Below are 20,265 nucleotides of genomic sequence, written 5' to 3' on the forward strand. Positions count from 1 at the left end.
GGTATTCCACAAGTGGCCCTCGTTTAGAAGAAGTCTCCCAGCTAATCCTGCCTTGTACTGTCCAAAGTTGGGCAGAGAGTTATCTAGCTGATGGGATCTTACCTAGCTACGGAGCATGTGAATCTCCCAACAAAGGTAGTAAAGAAGTGAGATGTCTCAGTCTGTAGCTAAAACAGAGACCCAAACACACAGGATGAAAAGAGGATCTTCAGCAATGCGCAGTACAACAAAAATATGGTGTTTATTGAAAATAAAACCATGTAAACCTATTCTGGTACAACCTCAAAATTCAATTATGAACCTGAACATGAGCAGAATATGGGCACTTTAAGGTCAGGCGTTTTTTTAAAAGGTACTCTAAGCAATGTTGAGTGATGTCACTTCTTGTTGACGTTCGAAGTTTTTGTCTAGTATTATTAGTAGTATTAGTTGTCTAAAAACTAATACCTGGATATCTCTGTGATGCCTAACCATTAACTAACCTAAGCCCGACCATAATAACGGATGGCAACACCGGACCAGTTTCACTTTGGCTCTCTATCTCTGTGGTAAGGGCCAGACCTAACAGACTACCATCTTGTAAAAAATAAATAAATAAAAAATAAATATCTGAGGAAAAAAACAAAACTATTTTAAGTATCAGTAAATTGAATCTCTCTCTCTCTCTATCTCTCTCCTTGTAGCCTTTAGCACAGCCCACTTCCCTGTTAAGGGTTAAACACCGTCTCATTGTATGGATCTGGCGCTGCCGACACAGTTTAACTGCCATGCCTCCCTACGAGGTACCAGAACATGACCTGGTACACAGAGAAAGAGGGCATGTCGTCTCAGTTTTCGCTCAGCCTCACACTTTAAAAAACACCCATTTTGTAATTACAAGCAGGACAGACAAAGGCCTTTCTCACGCAGGCACAAACACATATAAAGGCTTATTTAAAAGGACTTTGTCCCAGTAGTTTCATTCAGACTGGCAGACAAGTTCAAGATGTCTAACGCCGCTCCTTCCCCCCCTCTGCTCAGTTTAGGAAACAACAAACAATGCGGTTGCTAAGGGCTATCTGGGCGCCCTGTTACCGCATGTCAGCAACAGTTTAGACAGCAAACAGCCAAGTTACAGACACTGACACTGAGATGGTTTACGGCCCTGGTTACTCCTCCTTTTCCAAACAATTAAAGAAACTGCAATCGTCACACTCTGCTCCTCCACAAGGTCATATAGATAACAGTCAGACCAAATCTGTGCAAAAATATTTGCAACGTTTCTTTGCAAAGGAGGAATCAGACCAACGTCCTTCTTTTAGATGGGTTACAAGGTGCTTAAGGCTAGTTTAAACAGAGGAATACAGAGGTTTCAAGTAGCACTGAAACCATTAGTTGATTAAGTTATTAGTTGATTGACAGAAAATAATTAGACAACAACTCGATAGTCGATTAATTATTAAGATCAGGGGTCTTCAGCGTTTTTTAAAGGTGCTCTAAGCGATGTTGGGTGATGTCACTTCTTGTTGACGTTCAAAGTATCGTCCAACAAAACAGAAGCTAGCTCGCCCCACACGCCTCCTCATCCCGTCCCCTACCCCTCCCTTCCGTGCACTAACCCCCCACCCCCTGTTTATGTTGGGTAGTGCAGGTTGGCGCAGTTTGTTTTTGTTGCTGCTTGAAGACCCTGGGCTGTCAGAGCCCGCGTTTTTTTCCCGGTGTGTTCAGGGGACAGGCAGCTCGCGGATAGTGAGGAGACGTTTGCTCTTTGTGACAACAAATGTTCTAGGCTAAAAAACGTGTTTGTTTGTTTGTTTTATTTAGATCCCCATTAGCTTTAGCATAAGCTAAAAGCTATTCTTCCTGAGGTCCTTCAATCTGTTCTTGTGACAATACTCTTTATGACATACACACACAAACATTATAACATTTAAAAATAAAAATCATATTTAAATCTTACAGTTAACGGAATGAATAAAAAAAAATAAAAAAAAATAAAGACACTACTCAGAATAGATCTATTTTAAGAAATAAGATAACAAAAAGCCATGTAACAGACACTAATTTGGTATTAAATATTTGAATTCTTTTGAAGGTAATATGTCTTCAGTGATTTTTTTAAACCATACTGAGTGTTCTGTTTAATAGTCTTTGGGAGAGAGTTCCATTCACACATTGCTCCGTACCTGAACGTTGAATTGATTTGGTTTTAATAAAACTACCTCCTACTGCATGCCTCGTTGAATAACGATGTGTATCAGTACTAAAAGGATAGTTTTGTATAAAGTAAAAGATGTTTTGTTTGTTATAACATTATGTATAAAAAAACATTAGCGAATACATAAATCTTTTTAACTTTAAACCATGCATTTTATCAACATTTGATCTAAACCCACACGAGAGAGCCACACGCGCAACTTTATTCTGAATCACTTGTAGTTTTTTATTATTAATTGCTGAAGTGCTGGACCACAACACAGAGCAGTAATCCAGATGTAAAAAAAATAAAGCCTTGAACTTGTTTAACTATCTGTGGTGTGAGGGTTTTTGCACACCTTTTAATAAGTGACAAGGTGTTGCCAATTTTAGTTACCAGTTTCTGAACGTGTTTGTCCCAACACAATCTATTGTCAATCATCACACCCAAAAGTTTAGGCTCTTCTCTTTGATTGTGTGACATCGCTTAGAGCACCTTTAAGCCAAGGACCCCTTAACTGAAAGAGAAACGAATCAGGGACCCCCGACTACATATATTGTAGAAATGAAGTTGCATTTTACTGTAAACTGGGCCTACAATAACGGGTAGGCCCATGTTTTGATGTTAAACATACATGTGGCACAATGAATCCTTAGGATTAACTGAATGCCTTAGTGACCTCCTTACTTACAGGCCAGTGAGCAGCAGAGATGTATACTTGCTAATAATATGTTGGATTCATGGTTAGACTTTTTAATTTTTGAAAACAACTTTCAAAAATTAACAATAATTTGGAGGCCCTCCTGCATTGACTCTAAAGACCCCCCTGGGAGTCCGAGACCCACTGTTAAAGATAATTTATCAAGAAAAAAAAAGCTAGTCAAATGTGAGGATTTGCTGGTTTTCTTTATTTTATATCACTGTAAACTGAATATTGTTTGTTTTATCTGACTTCTGGTCAGACAAAACAAGAAATAAAAAGATTTTGCCTTGGTCTCCATGAACTTGTAATGGCTTTTTTGACATTGTATGGGCTAAACAAAAAAATAGTCAAAACACAAATTCATAGCTAAAGAAAATAATCATTGGTTGTGACAATATTCCCCAAGAATGGTTTGAAAAATGTGGTCGGGCATGAACCTTCACTATTTTTTAGTGGAACGATAATCTCAGCATCACAACATCTGTCTAAACCTGACAATCCCTGATAGGATTAAGTGTAGCTATCAGGTACAAAACACCTGTACTGTAAAAACTGGCCCAAAGTCATGAGCAAGAAATACGAACAAACCGTGTGACGGACCAAGTAAATCTGCCTTTACCTCTGAGTCAAAATGGTGTACAAGTACATGTATGAAATGTGTTCTTTTTAAATACTTTCAGTAGTTTCCTAGTAACATGTGTTCCGGACTCACCAGTCTCTCCATTTCCTGCTCTCGAAGCCTCTCCTCTCTCTGTCGTCGGTGGTACTCCAGCAGCTCGTCCTCGTTGTCGCTGATCTCTGTGATGCTGTTCTTTCTCTCCCTCATCCCAGGGTGTGGTCTCCCTGCGGACATCTTCCTTTGGGTCCTGGGACTGGCTACGGGGGATGAGCCAGGCAGAGAGCCCAGACTGTAAGCAGGCGACAGGGAATTCCCAAAGCTTGCCTTCCGTACTCCCGCACCACCACCACCACCACCACCCTCCATCATTATAGAGGTAGGCGACGGACTCCGGGCTCGGACCCCCCTGCTGCATGTTGGCTCCTCGGATGTAGATCCGGTCTTGCGTCGGAGCCTGGGGCTCTCTGGGATAAGCTTGCCCAGACTTGAGGGGCTTTCTGGAGTTCTCAAGGTGGGGATTGTCCCGGGAAGCGCCCCTGGGAGTACCGGGACCCCTCTCCGAGCCATGGAGGGGCTAAGAGGTGGCAACTCTCTCATACTGCTGCCCCCTCCACTGCCGCCATTCAGCTCCATGTTTCTCCTGACCATGCGAGGGCTTTCAGGGGGCTGCAACGAACGTGGATGCTGCTGAAGAGGCGACCCTTGGATGATGTGGACGATGGGGTCCAAGGGAGGCTGGAAGGCTCTGGTGGGTTGGGAAAACTGCCTGGAGGGGCTGGAGGTCAGGGCACTATCAGCTAGACTGGTCTGCTCTCTGAAAGGGCTGGCAGGTCTCTCCTGGAGCACTGTCGTTGTCTTGGTCCTGGGACTAGAGGGAGATGGACAGGTAGGGAATTTGGGAGTGAGTCTGGGGCTACTTGGCACAATGTTTCTACTACTGAGAGATTCATTAGAGGACAGAAAAGTCAGCCGGGGGCTCTCGGACCCATCTTGGCCTAGTCCTCTACGGCTTGGCTTAGGGCTCAGAGGAGCCTCTGTTAAAACCTTCCTCTGCAGCCTGGGGCTTTCCTGAACCTTGTGGCCCACCCCACCGCTGCTGAAGTTAGGCAGTATGGTCCGTGGCTGGGGTACAGGCGGAGGCTGGGCGGTGAAGTTGTAGCTGGAGGAGCGTACAGGCACTGGCGGCAGAGAGGAACTCTGGTCCTGGGGTCCTCCACTAGGAGACGGGCTTGTAAAGCTCCCACTGCTAGCCGCTGAGGGGGAGGAGAGGGGAGAGAAGGGAGGGGATGTATTGTCATAGCTGGACCCAACGGACATGGCCCCTGGGCTGGTAGGAGGGGATAGCAGATAGCGGCCACCTCCATTGACCATGGGCGACAGGGGGGAGTGGGGAATGGGTTGGCCTCCAGGAGGATTTTTGCCCTCTGAGGAAGAAGGCTGGGGGTCATCCATGACTAGGGAGTCCATGATGTCCTGGAGGTCCTTCTCAATAGAGCTGACGATTGCACTGTGCTCAGACTGCACTCTCTCTCCAGGAGCTGGAGGAGACTGGGCTGGACTGGCCTGGTGATTCCCATTGACGAAGCTCTCTGAGTCTGAGCAAAAGACAGAAAACAACTGTCATTGGCCTTTGTCTTTTAAAACAAAAACAACAAATGGGTACAAAATAGAATACAGCTATGTATGATCTCTTGGGCAACCGAGTATTAATTGGGAGTCTAAATTAAACTCAAGGGATGAACCAAAATAGCCTTCTCGCAGTTCTCTTTCCTTTAGCACAGGAATTTCCCCAGTGTGGGATTAATATTATTTTACCTTATCTTTATCGCTGGCCCGAGCTATTAACACAAGTACCTTCCTAACTACTGTACCTACCTTGCTGTTATTTTATACTAACAGTATGCTTGTCAAGCTATTAGCGAATTGCCATAAACAAGCTAAAACGAAAGCTGTCTGTAGCTGTTTATCTTAGTTTGCCACGAATTGTAACATTTTCGAGCCCAGTGTAGAAGCCGTGCAGACAGGTAAGTGTAAGGGCAGAGGAGGGATTAGTGGTGTGGAAAGAAGGAGGGGCACAGCCGAGGAGATGAACAGACAAACAGGACTTTGCGTTGGATAGGGATCAGGAGAAAATGTGCCTACATAACCCAATTACTGTGTGGCTCGAAAGCAACATAGGACACGGGCTGGGTAATCTAATCTTAACCGTCTCTCTCTCTCTCTCTCTCTCTCTCTCTAATGTGAGTATAGTAGATCATTACAACAGAAACGCATGGCCACGTGGGAGATTCATCAGCATGGCCTTGAGGCAGGGATCAGAGGACAGATCAGGTTTTATTAATGCTAAATAAAATCTGTTTATATAGAGTGATCTGTTTAAATAAAAACATGAAGATAATTGTAGCGCAGAGTCATCAGTGCAAACACTGAGAGGTAATAGAAAACAACAGAAAAGAGATGTCATGTCCAATAGTGATGTAAAAACATTAGAAATCATAGAAAATGACTGTGGGCTAGAGTAATAATTACACAAACAAAAAAACAGAATAACGTAAGAGGTCAATGTTTTCTGTTTGCTGATGCTGATGTCAGAGAGAGAAGTCCCAGAAGCAAAACTGCTCTGAAATATAGAAGCTCACAAATAATGCATTAGCTGTGCTTATTCAACAGAGATGGGAGCAGCTTCCTGCCTGCTCCTGTTTAATGGACCCAGCCATAGAATGAAGCACTGCCTTCATGACAGCCTGACCACAAAAAAAAAAATCGTACTATAGTGTCGTCCAGATTTTACGGCGTTAAGGTCTGCAGGAGGTCTACCTGTTTAGCAACGCTTGAATGACAATGTCACATCCATCGTGTCTCACACACAACAAACCGGCTTGATTCTTGTGTATGTACAGTCAAAAACGACGGGGGTGGGGTGACAAAAATGTAAGCAACCGTTTGCTGAGGGAAAGCCCGTGCAATGATGTCATGATATACAGACTATCGCCTCGAGTGCACTATGCCAAACTTCATTTGAAAAAAACCGGCAATTTAATGTTAGCTTACCTGCCTGTAAAACGTCGTGTCTGATATACCATGACTTAAGACATTTTCTTACATGTGGAGACCTCTACAATTCGGCACCAATTACATAGTCAATAAGCTTTTGTTGCTTAAAAATACGATGGGTTAATCTGGCATTCCCTAATTTTCCTCTAATCAGAACGCATTCTGATATTGTGAACCAAGCAAACAAAATGCGATTATTTTTCCGAATGAAGGACATATTTATTGATAATATGTATGCTGAATGAAGAATGAAATTCCAATGAATCGCACTAAGTATTTAATTATGTCCTACGCAGTGTGCACCTTTCCAGAAAAGCAAGTGAACACAAAATCTGCAGATTTTTAATGGAGTTTGGCGTGTGACCGGTTAGTATCACTTGTCTTGCCCATAGCTCAGGCATTAAGCAATAGGGTTACTCACATGAAGGAATAAAACTGCGACCCGGTCTGTTTCAGTGCGGTTCACTTGATATGACAGACACTTCCTCCGGACACCGGTTACATACCGGGTCTGACGGAGCCCTGCCGTGCCTGGCTCGACACACACCGAGGGAGACCAGAAATTTACCACCGAGGTGATATTTCAGCCCGGGGTTGGGGTGCTAGGCACTGCTGCCTCCCTTACCACTGCTGTCAAGTTACCTAAAACGTAAGAGCGCTATTCCGGTCAAGGCCTTCAAAATAAAACCACAGCTTACTTTAAGTGCCTAACACGAGTACATAATGAAATGTCTTATGTCCATCTCAAGATCTTCTAATGTTGCGAATAGTCAAACACTGGTTGACTATTCGCAACCTTAAGGATAAATAAGTGTTGGTCAATACTGTTCTTAATGTTATAATGCTGGCTTTATGCATTTAGGGTGCACATTAATTCAACCATGGGACCAGATTGCTCAAAAGAACAGAGCTTTAAACAGTTTTCTTCAACTGAGCAATGTTATTTTATTTTGAAGATAAACTCGTCTTACTTTCAGTGCCATGACTACCTTGACACCGCTCCTCCTTTCCAGGGTGACGTGAACTACTGCGAGATTTACAGCGCTGTTTTAAAATGTCACAGCAGTGGATTTTATAGCTCGCCGTTGTTATTGACACTATAACGCGGATTCTGTATGACAACAGTCTATCCATTTTAATGATGGTACAATAAAAATTCATCCAGTTCATTTAGTTTTTCATGCCAATATCAGCATAGTGCCAGTTTGTTGTCAAGATGACCATTAACTGATGCTTCTATCCCCTGTCTTATCTAAAACAGTGGCAATGGCGAGACAGCTTTTTATAAGTAAGTCTGACCAGAACAACACAGTAGCTTAAACAGGAACAACTTCCATCCTATAAAATCCGAAATTCTATATCTTTTTTTAACCAAAGACCCCTTACAAGGTAGAGAATATACCAGGGACCCTCATGTACGTATGTCCCTGATAAATATATATATATATATATATATATATATATATATATATATATATATATATATATATATATATATATATATTATATATACATTATATATATATATATTATATACACATTATATATATATATATATACACATTATATATATATACATTATATTTTTTTGTGTCAACGCTGCAAAGGGATTGCTTTAATCTCGTTGCACAAGTACCGTGTACTTGTGTATAATGACAATAAAGGCATTCTATTCTATTCTATCTATATTACACTTATATACTATAGTTTTAGTTATTCATTGAACGATGAAGCCTTTTGTAAACAATAAACAAATAAATAAATATTTCAATTTTGCATATCATGATCATTTAAATGAATAAATCTAACTTTTCATCTGCTTTCCATCACAGCTTTAAATTAACTATGATTTTCAAGCCTTCAGGCTGCATACACACAATGACAACTTAAGCCACAGCCATGTTTCATTCAACCATAAACATCTTTGAACTTTATAGCAAGAGATCAAGCTTTTGTGGCATTTAAAACCCATCACAACATATTTTAAAACCGGTGGTGGATGAAGTTTTCAGATTCTTAAGTGATTAGTAGCAATACTGTAAAATAAAAATACTCCATTACAAGCAACGTCTCAAATAAAGTAAAAAGATTATTTTAGAAAAACAAACATAAAGTATCAAAAGTAATGAAAAAAGTGTGAAGAAAGGTAAAACTATTCACAAAGCTACAGCATATATTATGTGTTGTTTAATCAGCATTTTACTGTGGTAGTTGCTCAAGATAGAGCTATTTTTATAATTAAATTAATTTTTTTTATTAAATTGTATATACAGTACTGTTATACACAGTTGAATGTATAGCAATGCCACATATTTTATAAACACATGTTGTGTTTTGTATGTAAAATGTTAATTTGCAAAAAGTAACTATAATGGTCACGTACATGTAGTGGAGTTAAAAGTACAATAGTTCCCTCATAATTGTGGTGTGAAGTTAAAGTACAGTATGACATAGCATGAGATAGTGAGCAAATGTACATAATTTAGACTTGACCACTGTTCACAACACAGTTGTATTTATTTGACTCTATATTGAGAATACCCCTAACCCTTTCCATAATAAATACTGAGTAGAGACCTCATTGATCCAATATAGTGAAATATTAAAGGAAAAGAGAGATTTTCCGTAGGGAGAGAAATGTGGGTTTTAACTGGTTTGGAAATGGAAATGATGGGGAAGGAAAGAGGTGCAGCCAAAACATTCTCAGTTTGTTTGCTTGCCAAGTCCTTTTTTTTTAAATCGATGGACCCTTTCATTAATTGCTTAATAAAGAAAAACATTTGAACATCAGAGATTCGACATGTGGTGGTGCCATACTGCAAGCATAATAACTGCATCACGAGCATTCAGCCATGCCTTTAACACTGCTTTTTGCAAACTGTTGAGCAGCCAGTGACAGTACAGCAGCCAAATCGCAGGAAGATAAAGGCCCTTTATTGAAAACCGGGGCTAACAATTAGAGGGACGGTGGGTGGGTGCAAGAAGGGACTGCAGGGGAAACCCAGGGAGGGAGGGTGCAGAGACAGCAGACAGTAGAATGGAACTGGAAGTTTATAAATAGTCTCTGAAAGAGATAGTGTAACTCCAGCCGTCGGCCACTTTAAGTGAGCAGCTCAGAGCCACAAAGCAGGCACAGAGGCACAGGAAATGTCCAATGAGTGAATAAATGGTAGCTGAAAGACGGCTGGCTAAAGACAGCTGGTTAGGGGACAATGACCGACGTGGCAAAGCTCGTCAAAACTGAACCACATCCAGGTGAATACGGCCTGCGTCATAAAGATACAGTGGCACTGCGCTGTTGCGGTGTCGTACTAGAAGTCTTTAAAGCTGATCAAAAGCATTGACGATACAAGTTCAACTAGTCAATGCGAACATAAAACTAGTGGCAGTGCAGCGGTGAGCTTTTTTCTCTCACATCACATCTAACTGGAATTGCAAGGGTTGTCTCTAACTTTCTCAACTTGGAATAACTTCAATGTTAAATTCAATATAACCTGTGGTTTCTATGTGCTGCGTGCTTGTTTTAACTGATGTTTAACAGGCCTAATATGATATTTCATACAAATGTAATAATTTATTTTGATGTTAGTCGAGAGGCTCTTTATTCAGGCGAGGTGCACTGCAAGAAACCCTGATATGTATGTATGTGTAATTGGACCAATAACCTGAATGAATGAAAGGTAAAGTTACTAAAGTGAATGAAGACAGCTCACTGACTGACGTTTCAGAGGAAGAGGAAAAAGTTCTTGTCCATCCCTGCCGAGATCCAGCTTCAACTCTCAGGCATAGAATATGTGGTAGTGTTAGAGGGTGCGGGATGCAGTCTTTGTTAAAGTACTAGTGACTCCTACTGCCTGGTGGTCTGTCTCCACTGTCCCTTCCATCTCTACATCCTCCCCTGGCCAAGACTAGGCATTGGTCATTTCAAATTGTGAGAAGAGAAGTAAAATCCACCAATAGATGCAGGTAAGCTTTGGTTTGTTATTCCCCAATAATTGTACCATTATTTAAAGGTACATTGTGGTATATTGTAAAAGGTACAAAAATTACATTGGAAGAAAGGGTACTGAGTACTTTTATAGGGTACTGCCCAAGCCCCAAGGAACAGAGCTCGGCCAAAATTTGAAACTTTATGTCCAATTAAATTAAAAAGACTCAAAGATACACATACATTATCTTTGCTCCATCGCGTGCGTGTGTGCGTGTGTGTGTGTGTGTGTGTGTGTGTGTGTGTGTGTGTGTGTGTGTGTGTGCGTGGAGCCAGTTGGCTCTGCAAGAGAAGGACTCTTGTGGGAATGCGCCAATTCTCCATGAGCCAATTCTAGGGAAGCTGAAAAGCAGTTTTCCATTTTTTCACTTTTTCTGCTCAGTGAGCAACTTTCATTGGAACATGTTCACGTAATATGGTATCCAGTTCGCTTCATACATCCATATTACTACCGCAGTGACACGCTTTTGTACTCCTGGGTATTTTAAGGGGGCAATGATTAAGGGTTTACTGCCTTATAGCACCAACTGACCATAATACTGCATATTAGCAGGGTTCAGCCTGGATTGACGTGTCCTATAAATTGATATTATTGTTTTATTTTGTACAGAAAAGCTGGAAAATGTATCCTTATAAAAAGAAAAGTAGGTCAATTGGGTTTAGCTAGGTTTGCCCTCAATGATAGCTCTGGCCTCTGGTCTAGAGTTCATACACAGATAACAAGTCTAATTTCAAAGTGTTTCCAAGTAGATATGACAGATGTGCTCAGATTATAATGGGAGTGGTATAAACAGGTTTCATCTGAATGAAAGTCAGGAATGCATAATTGAGGGAAATGATATGTTTCTAAACAACGGAAGGCTTTCATTACTGTATCAGGAGGTCCACAGCACCCTGCATGCCTGTGTTCTATACTTATCCCCTGGTGGCAGACAGTGTCAACAGTGGAAATAACAAGATGTGATGACCACTGGTAGTAGAGCTAGCCAAAAAAAGGTACACTTACAGTTGTGCGGCTGTCAGGAGGAGCGCTCAGAACAGACACACACACACACACACACACATATACACACACACACACACACACACACACACACACACACACACAAGCAGCCGAAAACTTTGCCTGGAGACGCAGAGGAATGAGATGCTCATAAAACATGCATGGTGTGAACTCCAGCACCAGGTCCCAGCTGGGCACTAGTCGGGCTGGAGGGTTTAACGCGCACTGCATTTTAAAGGCTGATGCTGTCAACAACACTGTTGAAAGAGAGCTGCAAATAGGCATGCTAGACAATTCATGGTACGATTGAATGCACTTTTGTTCAAATATGAACATTTTGGGGCCTAAAAACTGACGAAAAGTTTCTATTTTGCAAATACTATTTCTTTTGTCAGAGTGGAAAAGTCAAACCAACTCAGGTGGGCTCAGGTGGGTTTACAGCTCTTATAGCACAAGTAGTGCAAACATATTGTCTTTAAAAGCAGCAACTAATATCTGAAAATGCAATGAATAATCAAAATAAAAACAAAGACAATCGAATTGTCTTACATGTTAACATACTAAAATTGGAGCCCAGTATTGTATATTACCAAATGAATCTATTCCTAATAGTTCCAGCAGGCTGTCTTTTGCTTCTATGCTTCCTCCCTACTTGCCAGGCTATGGAAAAGGAAAAAATGTGTGTGTGTTGGGGGGGGGGGTTACTGCTGTGCAAACATCCACCTGTAAAATACACTGCCCTGCTGCTCCGCCTCACCACCCGTCTGTTGCGCGTTGAAACAATCCGGCCCAATCATTCACACAGACCAAGCTGAAATTGGAACTTCAGGAGGGAAAATGCCTTTTTTAGGCTATATTATTCATGTGATAAAAGGTCAGTGTGTTTTTATTCACATTCCCATGTTTATGGAAGAAGAAAACCCTGACATGATTTTAAAAGGAGCACGGCTGAGTGAAAACAGGCTGAAAATACAGTAAAAATACCATATGGGTGTAATATGAGCATGCATGATCATACAGTACCTGGGCATAGTCTGTAGTCCCTGGTGGAGACACCTCCTCCCTGGGGCACCATGCTCTTCATCCTGTAGGCTTCTTCAGGGTGGTTGAAGCGGAAGAAGGCTGACTGGCCAAAACACAGCATACAGCCTGGAAAACAGCACATAGATGATTTGTGTTAATTTGATTTCAAAAAACCCACAGAACTTACTTATTTTAACTTACTTTTTCCTTTAAGGACAGCGTAAAGGAATTAACAAAGTTTTGTGGGATTTGTTTTAAAGTTTATAAGTAAATGTGTCTTGAAAATTTGTCCCACTATTGCTCCAGTGATCACTGATAATGGTGACTGTACAGCATTACCAGTTTTACATTTTGGGAAATAAGTGCTTTCTTGCTGATAGATGAAAAGATGGACACTACTAGCTAAGGCTAAATAATCAAAACAACAAGCTATTTCTTTAAGTTGACCAACAATCAATCATTCAAAAACAGAGGACAGAGACATAGAGGCCTTTGATGATGGCCAACAGAGAGGTGAGTAAGGCGATGAACATGCGTCAGGGTCATTCTGACAGCATCGGGGGTGAAAGCAGTGCAAAGTGCTCAAACAGGAACCAACAACACAAAGAGGATGTGCTGACTCAGACGACGATGTGTTCACCGTCGTCAACACAATCACACACAAAAAACAAAGCGTGAGAGCACAGAGTCCCTGGTCACTACCTAACTTTGAGTTGATTAACTGAGATGAGAAAAATTGAAGCCAATATAACAAACCAAGTGTAGTCGAGATCTTTAAGTATCATAGAAGTTTGGACTTTGCATCAAAATTAAAATATGTTTTCATTTCTGGGTAGCCGGAAGCTGCATCAGAAATGTAAATGGAATTCATAATTAGTAAAATACCCCAAACATCTTCTTCTCCCGCTAAAGAAAAATCCCATCAGTTTATCCAGTTGAACTATCTGATGTGCCTCGCCCAGACATCCTGCTCCTTCAGGAAATACTTCCAATTATGGAGATGAGATGCTTCTGAAAATGCGGTTTTGGAACCTATTTAAGCCTATTTAAGTTAAAGTATATTCTGTTTGTTGAATGTTTGTGGGCAAATGTTCTAGTCGAGACAGTCTATGACTAATTTTAGGCTTTTCAGGTGGATTGCGATCTCACTACTATCATCTCAACACTATCACGTTGATCACATGCACTCGCATTTGTTGTTGTCAGGGTGTGTTCAGACTAAACGCAAAGCGAATTTGCAGACGTGATTACATACAAAGTCTATGCTAAGACGCAAATATGTGTCCGCCCATGTTGAAAAGTTTCAGCTTGAAAAATGTGCATGGTGGTGGGTCGCGAAAGCATTGAGAGTAACCTGACGTCATGAAAAATCAGAAATGTAAAACAATCTTACTGTCGTGGTCTGTGGGCACCCCGAGCTCTACGACTCAGGAATGGTACTGCACAGAGACGGAACAAAAAAGAAGAGGGACTTGAGAAAATGAGCTTACTTGAACCAAGTTAGCAGTAGCACTAACGTCGTAAAGTGAGTAATGGAAGGTTGAATATTCACGGGTTACAAGATACTCCAAAAAACACTAAAGTAGCTGCGAGTAACATGAGGCAAAAATTCGCCCTCACCGCTCTAATCAACTTTGATTACGGCTGCTGCAGGCAGCTCCGATACACCCTGATCGAAAAAGGCAGCAACTAGCTGGTTACCATAGTGAAGCATTTAGAAGATAAAGAGCCACATGTTTCCCTCCGGAGTTGGTGGAGAATTTGTGCCATGATTTACAATTATTCAAAATAAAACACTGTTGACGTGATGGTTGTGTGGTGTTGTCCACTTATGTACAATGATTGTCAACAATAAAAAGAAACTGCTAGTGTTGCTTTTGTTTTAAGGGGTCTGTTGTGAGAAGCAGCAGGCATAGCCATTAGTCGGTGTTGATCTTCACACCGATCAGGCCTGTTCTAGAGATGTTTCGATATCGATACCAGTATCAGTATCGCCTCCGATACTGCCTAAAACGCTGGTATCGGTATTAGGAACCACGTAATACAGCCCTCTTAAGCAAATGTACGTTGCAGTAGTTTATTTATGTTCTTTTTCTGTTATAACTGACTGTCAAACTGGATAATAAAAGAAAGTTCTGTGGCGTTAACTGTTTGTGTTTGTCCATGTTTCACAAAGCCTGACCCAGACCGACAACAAATATAGAAATCATATTACATTCATACAAGGATAGTAGTATACAGTTGTTAAAACATTATAGAATATATGACACAATGGTATTGGATCAGTACTCGGTATCGGCCGATACGTTCGGGTATCAGAATCGCAAAAAATTGTATCGTACCATCTCTAGCCTGTACATGACACAACCCAACAAACACACTCCGTCTCTATGGAACTATCAATTGCATCCACTTACCATCCTGGTTTGAAATGTCAAAACACATAATGCGCATAACTAATTCATCCCTTTCATGTGCCACAAGCTTGATAACAGATAAGCAATCTCATGTTTATTGCTTTCTCAATATAGCACCATTGTCCTCCTGCGATAACGAGGTAAAGGTCTTCCGGCCCGGGCAGAGATAAGATCCCTGTCTGTCGTCAGTGGAGAACACAAGGCACAAGGTAAAGACGGAAACTTCTCCATTACACAAGAGGCCGCGGTGAGGTACAACAAAGCCAGATGACCTTTTATTTTGAACAGACACACACTGACAGCTTGGGAAGAAACCACCTGATTACATCATGGCGAGAGACAACGATGGAAAATACATGTTTGTTCAGTTTTCACAAGTGGTGTTACATGCAGGCCATTGACCGGTTTGTCAAGACAATATATTACTCTCTGTTTTTTCTGTTAATATTATGTACTATCGTTTTATTAGCACAAACATTTTTAAAGTGCATCCATTATCTGTACCCTAGTGCACAAGTTAGGACTTCATCCACTTGCGAAGAATTGCTGACCAGTACAGTGGTGGTGCTAAATACCAGTTCAATTGATACTTTTCATTGGTACAATAAATGTCACATGCCTACATGAGCCGTCCAAATGCTGCATTTTGCTTGCATTAGTATTTCGTTTTCACCATTAGTATCTGTATGTGGAATTAAAGAGACCAGTTTTAAAAAATTTCCATCAGCGTTTCCTTCAGTGGTTTCAACACCATTCCCAAAACTATTTTGGTGGGTATTTTCCACAGTTGAAATTCTTTCTGACGATGTTTGGAAGTCTCGTCAGCGGGAAAATGAGTGAGCCATGAGTCTGGTCATGAAAGGGAAAAAAAACCCGAAAAAGATGCTGAATAGGATATTTGAAAGCAGTCATCAGGATGTTAATGATGCGGTCTGCAGAGCCACGTCAGCCCAGCCACCGTGTCTTCATGCTCTCCGCTTCAGCAGTCATCCGACTCCCTCACCTAGCTCCTGTTTCCTCTGGATCCTGGCAGCAGCGCTCCTCTCCCTACACTCCTACATCTGACTTGCACTAACATGATCTCCCTGGCGGAGATCAATTCAACCACCACCAGGGAAAATGCTGGTTAAAAGAATGTAGCTTGAAGTGGTGTGCATCTGACACATCATTGTGGCAAACTCATCTCTCACTCTGAGATCTGGAGGGGTTTGGCGACGGCTCTGTGGCACACAGGCGTCAGTATTCCTCCGCAGTTTTGTCAAACAATGAACTTGTCTGTAAGAGGGTTTGGGAAAACGATGACTAAGGACAGACGGACAGACTGACAGACCAAGGTTAATAACTGCACCTGTAAGAGCTGCGGGTTAGCATAATGATATACGGTGTGTTGCCAATATGCGCCTGTTATTATTCAAATGAATCAAATTAAGATCATATATTGATTTTGGTTTCATTGTATATGTATTATTTTATTGATTCATATTCTGAATGTCAATTGAAAGCTTAAAAAAATAGTATCACACATCAGCCTACAGATATACAATGTGTTATGTTCTGTCAAATATGGACATGAAAGACAGGAAAGTGCAAATGAACCGACAGGTTCCAGACTAATACGCTGGGTATGCCACGCTAAGCATTTAGTGCAAAGTACCATTAAAGTACTGCCTCAAAGCGGTATTCTAATACAAGATTCATATTTTCTATTAAAATCGGAATATTACATCACACTTGTCTGCAGTATCATAGCACTTTCAAGTTACCTTTTAAATTCGCATCAGCTAAGTAGATAACTCCACAGCATACTGTACACAATTTATGCTTACATCTTCACACTCAGGAATTCTGGGCACACACCAACTGCTAAAGTCCAGTTAAAGTTGAAATTTAACCAACTTCCAAAGACTGGTTCTGGTACCAAATGCAATGTAAATAACAGAGTGGGGCCTAGACATACTGTATCATCTGTAAAGTGTGCTGAGAGAACTTCTGTAATGATTTGACACTATAAATAATATTGAATGGGAAAAAAATAAAATTAAATGTATTGTAGCAGTGTTTCCCACAGGCTGGGAACATATTTGTGGGGACTGATGGGCTTCATAGAGACTGGACTCCATACACTATCTGTGAGTACATCACCACCCAGCAGCGACAGCATTGTTCAGTGTGGTGTTTCCGTGTGTATGAGTGGACGTGCAGGCCACAGTGGTGCGGAGGCTGTTGCAAGCTGATGGATGAGCGGAGACATTTCTCCTCCTCTACACTGTTCTCTCAGCACAAACTGCTGCTGGCATGGCAGCTGACACTCACTCACTAACTGAGTCCTCTGCTGGCCCCGAGGGAGCCTGCCCCTACACCTCAGAAACCTACGGGCCCCATGTGTGTGTGCGTGTGCGTGCGTGTGCGTGCGTGTGTGTGGTCACTGACAGGAGAGAGGCCACCAGGGATCAGAACATGAGTCAGCAAACAGAGAGCACACACATCCTGTATAAACACATGTTCACTCAGTGGCAAGTGTGTACAATTATTGAATTATTATTATTGTGGCACTGTATTGTATTCTGACAGAAAACAATGGCCACCCATCATTTTTACATGCAAAACTGATTTTACTACAGTTTTTTTGTTTAATAAATTCCATTAAATAGAAATGTCACACATTTCATCAAAATCACATTAAAAGCAATAACAACGTTGTGTAATGTACTGGAATGCAGTATATCACACAGAACTCCACATGTTTATAAAACTAAAATCTTAATATTTCATTTTGGCAACCTGGTTAAGGCGCCAATCATAAACTGCAGTGTCCTCTGGTCCTTCCAGCTGGGGACCTTTGATACATGTCATCTCCTGCCTCACTCCCTCTTCATTTCCTGTCACCTCTCAACTATCAAATACAGACATATGTAATATGCCTTTACATATGACATATGCCAGAAAAACTTATTTAGGAAAACACATTTTGTCTTTACAGTTTGTATGGAATAGCTTGGGACAATTTGTAAAACACAGAATGATCATCGTTGTATGATTGGACCAAAAGTTCATAGACTGCCTTCTATTGACATCCCAGGAAACAAGACTGTTGAATTGTGCTTGAGTGAAATAAAACAAAGTGTCCAGTCATAGACAATGGCCTTAGCATCTGACAATTCTCGGGGACGTTCAGAAGACTAAATGGACAATGTTCAAAAACATCGGCTCCCACTTGACCACAAGGATAATTTTATGCTCTATTAATTTTATGAGAGTGAAAAAAACTGAATATGCATCCCTCCATCACTGTCTGCAGCCTCAGAACCTACTTCTGTCTAAAGCAGCATGTTTATTGGACAAAAGGCAAGGGGCATCACGGTGTTTGGTGTTCCCCCAACCTCGCCTTCCAGGCAGCGCTGCCTGGTCGGCACCAGGATAAGGCAATGGTTAGGGTTAGAGTTAGGGTTAGGGTTTGGTGCCTTGAAGTCAACGGTCACAGCGCTGTGTGGAAGTTAACATTGGGGGCGTAAAGCTCCATAGAGCACGCATTACACACCAATTATGGCCGAAGGTCAATGGGTATTGACAAGTGGTTAAAGATGCAGATTAAAAAGGTGGATTTTGAGAATTATCAGCTAAACAAATCCTAGTATGATTGTTTAAGGTTCTGTATGTTTTTTCTAATAAAATGAAACCCCATTTGTAACACTATTATGGCCACAATTATTGCCGCAATTAGTCGCGGAGGCGCCCATTGGATCACTGGAATTAAATTGCCTGTCTGCACAGGAGCAAAATCTGCCTCACTTGTTTACTGTTCACTCACCAAATGCCATCTTGGAGCTATATTAAGTTATACTACGGATTCACATTAAAAGTGTTCGACAAATCAATCAGGAGTCAGGACTGAAATCTTATTTTACTATGTTTGCATGACCTTGTGCAAATTAATTTATATTGCTCCTAATTTTCTTTTCTTTATAATCACCGGTCCTAAAATGTGTCTTAACATTTACCATTGTTGAATGTTTGCCCATTTACTGACAATTAGCAATTACTCATGCATCATGACATTTTCAAGAGAAACAGGCGGTGAATGGAGAAACTGGCCTTTAAAAGAGGTTTTTGAAGAATTTATGGTTGAATCACAATGCAAAGCTGCAGTCATTAGCATCATGGGCTGCAGCTCAACACATGACATTTTTTCTAATTTTCCTAAGTGAAACGCCGTTATTAAAGTCCATTACTGGCAGTCCCTTGATGCCAATTAGTACTCATCAATTCAGCCATTACAACAGCCACGCAGCTACTTATCATGATAGATCCTCCCGCAGCGAGGAGACACATTTTAGGGAGTGTCACGCAATAGATCTCAACAAAATAAGTGTAGATTGATGGTCCTGTGAGACAAGGAGTATTTATCCATGTCCTTGGAAGAGTTCAGGATATGGAGATGCTCTAAACAGGCCATGTATCTTGCTCAGTGGGGAGGGTTAGGATCATAAGTCATGCAGTTCCTCCTTATCCAGCACCCACACATTGTTGACACAGAGAAAATGCAGTTCTTAATTTTGCAATTACAGGAATGAAATGTAATTTAATGGACACACTTGGTGTGAAATCAATAAACTGCATATGACAGTATAAAGGGTGGTCTGCTGAGACATTTCCAGCTGCAACAAAATGTAAGATCACCAAATAAAATGATCTAGAAGGAGCAGACAGGATAGGAGCTTGTCAATACTTTATCTCAACTGTTTACGGAAACATCGTCTGTTTCTGGTCTCAAACACCAGTCTCCACCCAAAGAAAGGGTATTTTTTCCCAACTTCTTTCCAGCACTGAACAGATCTGCTGCAGACGCGCCATTCTCATATTAAACAGACTGCTGGGTGGGGGCGTTTAATGAGACCAGAGAGATGCCAAACCCTAACCACGCAGAGAAATTAACCACACCTCAAAGTCCTTTATTTAGACTGGAAGGGCTCTAAGTGAAAGATATTTGAAAGAGTCTATTTTCCTGGCATGCCTGAATGTTCAACACATTTATGACTTAATCTTCCTAACAAATACATTACACAACTCAATGTGTGTCAGTTAATAAACCCTTAGCTGTCCAGACATCACTTAGTTAGCAGTGACTTGTGGTGATGACATACAATACTGGAACAAACAAAACACCAACATACTGAACATTCTTTCTAGAGCTAGGCAATATATCGATATTATATTAATATTGTGATATGAAACTAGATATCGTCTTAGATTTCCTGGTTTTAAAGGCTGCATTACAGTAAAGC

General features: G+C 41.1%; 1 protein-coding gene across 10 annotated transcripts in view; it reads right to left on the reverse strand.

Annotated features, from left to right (window-relative positions):
- The window catches only part of phldb1b (pleckstrin homology-like domain, family B, member 1b), an 86,002-nt gene that overhangs the window by 43,198 nt on the left and 22,539 nt on the right, over window positions 1-20,265 (reverse strand). For all 10 annotated transcript variants that reach the window (XM_032510456.1, XM_032510439.1, XM_032510434.1 and 7 more), the window contains exons 5-6: window positions 12,567-12,692; window positions 3,592-5,093 (exon numbers count right to left, since the gene is read on the reverse strand). In XM_032510456.1, coding sequence (XP_032366347.1) covers window positions 3,592-5,093; window positions 12,567-12,692 — 1,628 coding nt within the window. The remainder of the gene's footprint in view (window positions 1-3,591; window positions 5,094-12,566; window positions 12,693-20,265) is intronic.

The sequence above is a fragment of the Etheostoma spectabile genome, chromosome 3 (assembly GCF_008692095.1).
Source record: "Etheostoma spectabile isolate EspeVRDwgs_2016 chromosome 3, UIUC_Espe_1.0, whole genome shotgun sequence".
NCBI lineage: Eukaryota > Metazoa > Chordata > Actinopteri > Perciformes > Percidae > Etheostoma > Etheostoma spectabile.